This window comes from Vigna unguiculata, chromosome 11 (assembly GCF_037176805.1).
Source record: "Vigna unguiculata cultivar grain cowpea cultivar isolate G323 ecotype 2 chromosome 11, ASM3717680v1, whole genome shotgun sequence".
Lineage (NCBI taxonomy): Eukaryota > Viridiplantae > Streptophyta > Magnoliopsida > Fabales > Fabaceae > Vigna > Vigna unguiculata.
In genome coordinates this window covers 30,466,937-30,478,307 of record NC_140802.1, presented here as the reverse complement: position 1 = coordinate 30,478,307, position 11,371 = coordinate 30,466,937, and the positions used below count along the sequence as shown (strand labels likewise).

At 34.8% G+C, this 11,371-nt stretch overlaps 1 protein-coding gene across 2 annotated transcripts; it reads left to right on the top strand.

The window, feature by feature from the left end:
• The first annotated feature begins 1,396 nt into the window (after positions 1 to 1,396).
• Positions 1,397 to 6,050, top strand: LOC114163734 (uncharacterized). Of its 2 annotated transcripts, XM_085668756.1 has the most exons (5): positions 1,397 to 1,813; positions 3,134 to 4,464; positions 4,542 to 5,517; positions 5,606 to 5,797; positions 5,886 to 6,050. In XM_085668756.1, exons 2-5 carry the CDS (start codon positions 3,140 to 3,142, stop codon positions 6,048 to 6,050), a joined length of 2,658 nt encoding a protein of 885 aa, XP_085524882.1. In that variant the 5' UTR covers positions 1,397 to 1,813; positions 3,134 to 3,139. The 2 variants fall into 2 exon arrangements, with proteins under 2 accessions (XP_085524882.1, XP_027903829.2); XM_028048028.2 differs by lacking the exon at positions 1,397 to 1,813 and having other exon boundaries at positions 2,567 to 4,464.
• The last annotated feature ends 5,321 nt before the right edge of the window (positions 6,051 to 11,371 follow it).

Here is an 11,371-nt window from a genome sequence, read left to right as displayed (position 1 = left end):
GTCCTCCATCCGTGTTTTATTTTGTGTTCTTCTTTGATTTATTTTTGTTGTGGCTTTAGAAGATTCAAATTCAGAAACGTTGTACTCTTTCCTGGATAGGATCATATCATTACATCTACAAGTAAAGCGTATTTCCAGGAACACTAAAATAAAAAATACAATTTATAGATAATTAAGGGCGGTACAATTGAGTTAAGAAGCCAAGTTCAATTTTAACACCTTAATCATCATCATCTCTCTCAAACTTAGTTTTAATCTATTTCTAACATTACCAAACCAAACCTTTGATTGTTGTTTTATTGTCAAACTTAGGTTAGATTATAAATTACTAATTTAGTTACCAAATCCCTGTGGATACAATGTACTACAACTGATACAATGCACTTGCTGGATAAAAGTTAGACCTTCAACTAGGTCACAATACCCACCTCTCTTTCCTGTAAACCTACCAGGTGTACTTGTGCACAATCTATCATGTTGAGCTCGAACAAAAATACACAAGCCTTGGAAAGAAGAAAATAGAATCGATAAGAAAATGATCAAAACTGGAATAAATCCTCAAGGTATAGTACTCCATGTTCGTTATTCCACTAAAGGTCTTAGTCTCAATACCCTCTATCTTACCCTTATGCCTAGCCCCTTTAAAAGGTGAATAAAAGCCCTAATGTTGATCTACTAAGCTATGTGTTATAATGGTGAAAATTTAGAAAGGTTTCAAGCTTATGATAAAGGCTATTGTCATGAAGTGACTATGAGTGAAATTTTCAACCTAAACACTTGAGAGATTTAAGTGAAACACTTCACAAGATAGTTCTCTTAAGTTTATTAAATCATGAGATATACTTGGTCATTGTGATACTTTATGAGTTATGATTTTGACCTTTTCTATTCTTTCACTTTTGATTAATGAAGTTTTTCTTTAACATTGTAGTTTTCAGGATGTTCCTAGCATTAGCAGCAATCATTGCATTACATATTCATGCATGCATGCATACTTTTCTTTACTTTTATCTTTTGCTTCCAAGTGCAAAAGAGCAAAAAGTGGAAAGTATTTGATATACATCATTTTATTCCTCATTTCTTGTTCTTATTGCATTGCCATAATTATTTTTTCCATCTTAGTTCATGCATTTAACACATCTACCGAATAATTATTGAAAATTTTCATATTGCTTAATTTTTTTACATTTTTCATATTCTTAGCATTTAAATAATTTACCATTTATGCATGTCACATAAATATATATTTCTTTTAGCAAAAATCCTTACAAGAGAACATGATCATATTAAAGACTAAGATGGGAATTCATCTTGCAGTCATGGAAACCAAGTGGCACAACTAAAGATATTTACTAAGCCAAGATGCATGTCCAATCATTAACTTTAGGGGGCCTTCTCCCTGCACCCCAAAAGAATCTTCTGTACCCCCCAAAATTACGCTTATATCCTTATTAATTAACAGTGAGAGAGTGGGTGAAAGTCCGGTGGACGCAGTAAATTTCATTTACTGCGTCACCAACTCCTGCACCCCCAAACGTTATTTGTTAGACTCCGTTTCTTTTCTTCTCCACTCCACATTCATAAATTTTTCTCTCTGTGTTGGTGGTCCCTAAAATTTTTAATTTCTGTCTCATTCCTTCATTCTCTCTGGTTCTGGTTCGTGGTCCTTTGTATCAGTTTCCTTTATTCTTTTTTAAGGAATGTTATTTATTGTCTCACTCACTCGTGGTTCCTGGTTTGTTGTGATCGAAGGTTGAAGGAAGGTGGTTGTAAGAAGTCATTTATCTTCTCTGTAAGTGGTAGTTTCCATCAGGTTAGCCTTTAAACTTTTTATTTTTCTGTTTGCTTGTGAAATAGAAAAGCCGTTTGATAAAAAAATCGTAATGTATGCGAAACGGAACACAAAATCCGTTTCTGAGTATTCTGAAACGGATTCTGTATTCCGTTTCACAAAAAAATTTGCAAATTTTTTTATGAAACGGAATACAGAATCCGTTTCATAATACTCTGAAACGGATTCTGTATTCCGTTTCATAAAAAAATTTGCAAATTTTTTTGAAACGGAATACAGAATCCGTTTCAGAGTATTGTGAAACGGATTCTGTATTCCGTTTCACAAAAAAATTTGCAAATTTTTTTATGAAACGGAATACAGATTCCGTTTCATAATACTCTGAAACGGATTCTGTATTCCATTTCAAAAAAATTTGCAAATTTTTTTATGAAACGGAATACAGAATCCGTTTCAGAGTATTATGAAACGGATTCTGTATTCCGTTTCACAAAAAAATTTGCAAATTTTTTGTGAAACGGAATACAGAATCCGTTTCACAATGCTCTGAAACGGATTGTGTATTCCGTTTCACATGCATTTTGAATTGTGCATGGTAAAATTACACCCCACCCATTAATTTGAAATATTCTTATGTTCGTAGCTGGTTCTGGGATGCTCTAAGTTGTTAATTTAATAAAGATTTTCTTTTTCTCTGCGAAGAGGAATCATTTTCACAATTTTTGAAATGGAAAGTGTATGCCGTTTCCGAATCCCTTTCACAAATATATGAAATGGAAACTGTATGCCGTTTGACATATATTTTGTTTTTTTGTTACACCCATTCATTAAAAAATTACACCCTCACCTTGTTCTTTTAAACCTTAGTCGTAAATAAATTTTGCATAAGATTGGTGGCATGCATGTACGTGTTATCCTCGTCTTAAAAATAGAGTTGAAATGCATATTTGCATGGTTGTTTTGTGCGACTGTAGGAAACACTCAAACATCAAAAAACCAAATATTTTTTTTCCAAAAGGATTACATAATCCGTTTCTGAAAGATGTGAGATGGAATTTGTAACCCCTGTAGTTTGTATTGAATGTTGATACGTCTAGTGTGTTATTGGTGAATTTTTAATGTGAGTGAATTTATACTGTGTGAGGGGTGAATTTTCTAACCTAAATAATGCAATCAGTTATAAATATCAGCAATCAGTTTTCCAATTTTGATACGTGTTGCATTCACTGGTTTTCTTATGTGATTCGTCTTACATTCTTTATGCATTTTTTTTAATTGCATTATTTTGTAATATTCTGATGTGAGTAATTTACGTATTAAAATACTTTTTTTTTATTATAGTTCATCATGGAAGATCATGAATTTAGTTATTTGAGTTTTTTGGATTCTCAAGCGGATTCTCAACTAAATTGTAGTCTCATGTCGGACTTTTCTGATTTTGTTCATGATATCTGCGAACAAGATTATACATCTCATTTTACAACCGATGATATTTTCCCAACACGTGAAGATTTGATTAAGTGGGTTAGAGGGGTTGCTTATAATCTTGGATTTGTTGTCATTATTCTAAGATCAGATAAATATAATGGACAACCAGGAAGAAAGACCCATGTATTATTAGGTTGTGAAAGAGGTGGAAAATATAGAAAATACAAGTCTGATGCAGAACCGAGTTTATCTGGGACAAGAAAATGTGATTGTCCATTTAGATTGAGAGGGAGACCCATCTCTCAAGGGGAGGGATGGGTGTTGAACGTAAAATGTGGTTACCATAATCACGATGTCTCATCTACTCTAGTTGGTCACCCCTATGCTGGTAGGTTGAAGTCTACTGAACAGTCATTGCTTGTTGATATGACTAAAAGTCAAGTCAAACCTTCAAATATACTTCTCACCCTGAAAGAAAAAGATGAGTGTAATGTTACAACCCTTAAGCAAGTGTATAATGCAAGATATAGGTACAAACGTTCAATAAGAGGTTCTAGAACTGAGTTACAACAGTTAATGTTGATGTTGGAACGTGATCACTACATCCATTTTAGTAGATGTCTTGATGAATCTGATGTGGTAAGCGATTTGTTCTGGACCCATCCTGATGCTGTGAAGTTGTTAAATTCATTCAACATTGTGTTCTTAATGGATAGTACCTATAAAACCAACAAATATCGGTTGCCATTACTTGAGATTGTTGGTGTGACCTCAACAGGATTAACTTTCTCGGCCGCTTTTGCATTTTTATCTAGTGAAAAGCAAAATAATTTCATTTGGGCTCTTGAAAGGCTAAGAGGTCTATTTATGACGTCCGAGGGTGGTCCACAAGTCATTGTAACTGATAGGGATCTTGCTCTAATGAATGCTGTTGGCATGGTGTTCCCTCAGTGTTATCATCTTCTATGCCGTTTCCACATTCAAAAAAATGTGCAGGCAAAGTGCAAAATGTTAGTAAATTCTGTTGACGCATGGGATGTTGTACTTCAAGCCTGGGAGAATGTCATGGACTGTGAAGATGAATTAAAGTTTAAGGAGTGTGTTCATCGTCTTCAGTTTGTTTGCCAGCCGTGGCCTGTATTCTTTGAATATGTTAACGACTCGTGGATCATTCCTTATAAGAAATTCTTTGTGAAGGCATGGACGAACAAAGTTATGCATTTGGGGAATACAACATCAAACAGGTATGTTTGTATTTTGCTATTAATTAAATTTTCTTTTATTAATGGTTTATATGATTTCCTTGTATAAATTGTACTAGGGTTGAGTCTGCTCACTGGAGTCTGAAGAAAGTTCTTGGAAGTAGTATGGGAGACCTTTGTTCGTGTTGGGATGGAATTCACAACGTTATTATCTTGCAACACAATGAAATTAAGGCGTCTTTTGAAAGAAGTATAAATCTGATCAGTGACTCTTACAAGGCATTGAGTTATAGAAGATTAGTGGGGAATATTTCTAGATGTGCCTTAGAACTCCTTGCTCCAGAATTGGAAAGAGTAAAGAAGATTGGATTCGATAGTAGTCGTTGTGGCTGCATTCTCAGACAAACTTATGGTCTACCATGTGCGTGTGAATTAGCACGATATGATCCTGGGATTATTCCTCTCCAAGAAATTCATGTCATGTGGACTAGGTTGAGCTTCTCCAATGTCTCGTCTTCACAAACTGAAGGGCAATTATCTATTCAGAGGGAGGTTGATCTACTGCTTAATCTTTTCAAAGAAGTTGATATTGCAGGAAAAGTGACCATAAAACATAAATTACTTGACATAGTTAGCCCTTCCATGACATCGATGTTACCACCACCGACTAAAGTTAAGACGAAAGGTGCAGCTAAGAGTCATAGATCAAAGAAGTCAACCAAACGTGATCCCTCCTATTTTGAGCATGTGGACGCCTCCATAGAGTCCTCAAGACAAGACACATTTGTTGCAAAAACAGAAAACAAGGCGAAGAGCAAACGTGTTATTGAAGAGAAAGTAATACCCATGCTAGAACAGTTCAATCCTGTTTTTCATCCATATATACTGGATGTTGTCGATGTTGTGGCGGACGGTCATTGTGGATATAGATGCATTGCTGCATTGTTGGGTATGGGTGAGGAGTCGTGGCCTCTAATCAGACATGATCTATACAAAGAACTTAGCCAATGGCGAGATGAATATGCAACGTTAGTTGGAGGCTATGATCGTCTGGAAGAACTGAGAAAGTCTTTGCTAGTTCAATCACCATCAGGGGTATAACTTCTATACACCACTGTTGAAATTTATGTATTACAAGTTTTTTATGATTTTGTTTTATTATAATCTAATTAATTATATACAGGCTAATCGAGACAAGTGGATGACTATACCAGACATGGGGTATGCGATTGCTAATCGGTATAATGTAATCCTCGTGTGCTTGTCATCAGTTCAGAATTTGACTATATTCCCACTTCGTACATCCCCACCTACTTCGCAAAGTCAACATCGACTAATTTGTATCGGACATGTTTACAATTCTCATTTTGTTCAGGTATATATGTTTACATATATATATATATATATATATATTATTTTTATAAATAACTTTATTTCTCTATTGTCTAATTGCGTATTTACAGGTTCGTCTACAAGAAGGCTGTCCATTACCGACAGTGGATATCATATCATCTAGCAATTGTTACCCAAAGGCAAAAGGGTGGGCATCATTTTATAGAGATAGGATGCAAGCATTCCTAGATTTACACATAGTGGATCGTAGTTATGTAGATCTCATGGAAGACTAATATTTGTTGATTGTATTTAAGTATTTCACTGTTGTAGTTTGTAATTATTTTACCAATATATAAAATTCTAACTCCTTTGGCCAAGGGACGGATATATTTTGGCCTCATTGCTAACATTAAATAACTTAATATAAAATACCATATATAGATGAAATATCTTAACATAAAATCCAATACAAATGTCAACTCTAACATCAAATACAAATAAATCGACTATCCAGACGTAGATGGTCGTCGACCTCGAACTCTACGTCCTCCTCTAGTCTCTTCCTCTTCAAGTCCATCTTGAGCCATCTGCAATAACTCATGAGTGCGATCCCAGGCAACAGTGCCCTCAGTAACATCTCTACAGTCTATCATCCGCTGAAGACCACCTACAATGCGTTTCACGAGACCCTGTCATAATAACAAGTTAATGTCAAATATTAACAGTTACTAATACTATTAACAACTAAATGTGTGACATACCAATAAACCACTGGAAGATGATGACGGTGACGTCCTCTGAACTGTTATGTCATCTGGCAAATTCCGACGAAGTCGGGGCACAAGCACAAGGCTAGGTCGGTCGGCCTCAGCTCCACGTAAAATATATGGATGGGAGACTCTCCTAAACCACTGCAAATATCCATCCGAACATGAAAAGGGAGCTGGTGCTTGGACCACTTGATGTACAACAAACTGCTCGTGCTTTTTCCACCGATCATCAATAGCCTCAAAGTCCATCATGGGAACCGAACTAGGCGGTCGTGGAATAGGCTGGATGAAGCCAAATTGTCGCAACACACGCTCAGGCAAATGACGTTGTACGACGGTCCCAACCCTCAGGAAGCCAGAAAACATGCTATGTGTTACCAGTTGTCGTGCAGCTCTATGTGCTACATATGGGTTCCAAATCATCCCATCATATGTCAAGCCATCCAACTGGACTCTAACATCAGCTATAGCGGAAATGGCGCGTCCAGTGACATAACGTAGAGCACGGGGTTCGGTCTCCACATATGTATCCCGTACTTGCTTCCTTCCCAATGTAGGGAAGTGCTCGTATATCCAAGCCTGTATCAAATAATATTTCATTTAACCATTATCATATAAAACTAAAAACAAGTGAAATAAAGAATAAAATGTTATATAAATGGGTACCTGCAGAAGAGGTAGATATCCAGCTAATTGCTTTGTATTTGCAAAGCTGGCATCTCCTAGCTGCTCATATAAGTGGACAAGAGCAGCAACTCCCCAACCATATGTACGACATGTGGAAAGATCTCTAAATAGCTCGAGATAATGTGTACGAACATAGGTGGCGCTTTTGTTAGCAAATATCGTGCACCCTACAAGGTGCAAAAGATATGCACGTGCAGCAAACTCCCATAGCTCGTTTTCACAACAGCTATGATACAAGTCTCTCAACCAGCTCAGTCGGACCTGTGCACCCCGACTTTGATTCAGCTCCACACATGCCATGGCCCGGTCAACACCAAGAAGTGTCGTCAAAATCTGAACAGAATCTTCATATTCCAGATTTTCAGTGGAGCAAAAGTTTCCACTGATGGAAAGATGGAGAAGTGACGATACGTCATCCAAAGTCATGGTCATCTCCCCAATGGGTAAATGAAAAGTATTGGTCTCGGGATGCCATCTCTCCACGAAACCCAATACTAACCCAAGATCGATATATTCATACAAAATATCGCACAGAGGCGATAATCCAGAAGCTAACACAAAAGGTGCAACAGAAGGATGAGGACGTCCTAATTTCTTCACCTTTTTAATATGAGAGACCACTTTGACAACTCGATCCTACCAGAAGAAACAAAAAAGACTAAAAATACTTACCAACAATAAAATTAAACCTATATAAAAACTTTTTACTGACCTGACCATCCCATATCATGCGTGCAACATGATCCTGGTACAGGGTCAATAAAGATGTATCATATGGACCCCCAGGAAATCCTCCACCATCGTTATCAATGCCGTGCTCGTCCTCCTGAGGAACGTCAGAAACCTCATTCTCAACAATATCATCCTCAACCACATTACCCTCATGCTGACCCCTTCTACGAGCCGAAGCTGTGGGTCTATTCCGTGCACCACCCTGTCTAGAACTCTCTGGTGCATCATTTGAACCGCGTCTACCTAAATTTCCTCGTGTTCTAACCATATCTGTAATTCAAAGTTTGAAACATTAGAATCCAATATAAATTTCCTGGAAAAATAACTAAATGAAATAAACAACATGATTTTAAATTCCGTTACCAAATGCAATTGCTGTCTAATAATAGGAAACGTAAATTATTGATGCTAGTTAATCATACAGTAGTTCTTAGTACCAACCATGAATCAGCTCATTTTAATCCGAGCTACCGTGTGTTCTCTTTTTTAAACCTCTCTAACCATTCTTTCTTTTTCCATTTCACACACACATAATCTCCAAAGACTAAGCCTTTAATTACATTCAACAAGTCACTGCTAAAACGGATTTCACGAAAATAACAACAAAAAAAAAACACAAAACAGATACTAAAATCCGTTTCACCAAAATTTGAAAAAAAAAAACAAAAAACGGAATGCGTATTCCGTTTCATACGCATCCGACACGGCATTCAAAAGCCGTTTCAATAAAATTGAAAAAAAAATTAAATGAAACGGAATGTGTATTCCGTTTCATACACTCCCTACAACGGCTTTCAAAAGTCGTTTCAGTTAAATTTTTTTTAAAAAAAACCCAAACGGAATGTGTATTCCGTTTCTCACTTCCCACACGGCTTACAAAAGCTGTTTCAGAAAAATTTGAAAAAAAAAGGGCGAAACGGAATGTGTATTCCGTTTCTCAATTCACACACGGCTTACGAAAGCCGTTTCACAAAACAAATGAAAAAAAAATGCAGAAACGGAATGTGTATTCCGTTTCTGATTTCCCACACGGCTTCCAAATGCCGTTTCACAAAACAAAAGAAAAAAAAATGCAGAAACGGAATGTGTATTCCGTTTCTGATTTCCCACACGGCTTACAAATGCCGTTTCACAAAACAAATGAAAAAAAAATGCAGAAACGGAATGTGTATTCCGTTTCTGTTCCGTTTCTGATTTCCCGCACGGCTTACATATGCCGTTTCACAAAGAATTCAAAAAAATAAAAACAAACCAAGATTACAAATTTCAAAACATTACTTGGAGAAGATGCGGGTGGGTTTGTGGTGTTGCAGAAGACGAGAAAAGGGACGCAACAGAGATGGATGAAGACTGTGTTGTGCACGGTGGAGAGAAGAACTGTGTGGTGGAGGTGGAGGATGTGTGCGACCAACGTGGGAGAAGACCAAATGGGAGAAAATGAACAGTGTGTGGAGGCTGGGAGAAGAGGACGAACAGTGTGTGGAGGCTTGCGGGAGCAGAGGACAAAAGAGAGGCGTTAGGTCAAAGATTCCTGATCATGGTGTGGGAATTAGATTCTCTTTTTATTGGAGTTTGTTTTGGGGGTGCAGTGGTGTAGGGGTATGGGGTTTTTTAGGGGGTGCAGCGTCAGGGGTATGGGGGTGCAGGGGTATGGGGTAAAAAACACAAGGTAAATGTTATATTTAACCATGGGCAGTTATGGAAATTAAATTGATTTTGGGGGTACAGACGAGATTCTTGGAGGTGTAGGGAGAAGCCCCCTAACTTTAGATTACTTTCATCGAAATAGCTAGAAATCAATTTGGGTTTTCTTCCTCCACCTTCAAACATTTTTTCGGCACCCCAAAATTTCAAAAACTTCCCAAAATGCTCTTTTGAGTTTGATTGCTAGATAGGTAAAAAATATTAATTACTCTCTCTATTTAATACCTCACCAACCTGCATCGCTCACACTAAACTAACAAAACAATAAAAGTTAACTTAAAAATATCTTTTAAAAATTTTAAAAAACAGCTATATATATAAAAAAATTGGAATTAATTAAAAGAATTAAAAATTAAATTACATATATAACCGAATTTCGTAATCCAATACAAATCTTAACTGGATTTCGAAATCCGTTACACGTAAACAGATTTCGCAGAAGTCTACTTGATTGGAAAATTCAGCTATGTATTTAATTATTTTTCAATTTTATTTTATTTATTACGTTCATTACCTTTTTTTTGTTTTTTTAATTCTTTTTTAATTTTTTTTATTTGTTTTCAATTTAATTTAATTTTTTAAATTTGTTTATGATTTATTATTTTTAATTTATTTTTAAATTATTTCAATTTGTTTTTAAATTATAAATAAATAAACAACTAAATTATAAATAAAAATAAAATAAAAAATTAATTAATTAAAAAAATTAAAATATATAAAATTAAATACAAAACGGATTTTGAAATATGTGAGTCTGATAAAATGGAATTCCAAATCCGGTTAATTTTATTTTTTAATTTTTATTTTGTTTATTTCAATTTTTTGTTTTAATTTATAATTTTATTTTAAAAATTTTATATGTTTAAGTTATTTTTTAAATTTTGTGGTTTTTTTAATTTTAGTTTTTAACTTTTATTTGTTTAATGTATGTGTTTTTTATTTAATATTCCCAATCATCTATCACACATGTTCCTTTTGAGTTACTCTGCATGAAAAGAATAAGTGTTCTATACTCTCCTCAAAGAATGAACACAAGTCACATAAAGTGTTTTGCAATTAGATCCATCTAGCAAGTAATTTAACCTTTGTTGGGAACTTATCCAAGAATACCCTCCGTCATTGGCGGAACTAGGTAATGACAAGGGGGAGCCACGACTCCCCCATTTTTTTTTTGAATTTTTTTTACATATATTTATATATTTTTTAAAATTATATTATATATTATTTATATTAAGATTATATTATGGAAAATTATAATAAAAGATAAATAAAATTTTTTAATGGAGACATTAATTTATAAAAGAGATTAGGTTTTTTTTCTGATTATAAAATCTTTCTACCATGTAAATTATCATGAAAGTGTGTGAAGAGAGATAAATACAAATTCTTGCATGATCTCTCACAGATCAATGTTAGTATCTTATTATGATTTATGTATCGCTACCTATGGTAATTTTTTTTTAAGTTTTGAATTTATACAATATTACTTATTTAATTAAAGTAGTATGAGTTTTGTTATGTTTTGCATTGTGATAATTGTGATTTGTGAATATAAATTTTATTTTTTCTAAATAGGCGAGTGGTGATAAATTTATATTAGAAAGATTATGATTAAAAGTAAATTGATTCCTTTTTTTCAAAGAGGAAGGTTTTAATAAAGATGAAAAAAATGCATTTACGTTAACTAAACTTGAGAAATTTAATAAGAACCAAGAATTTAA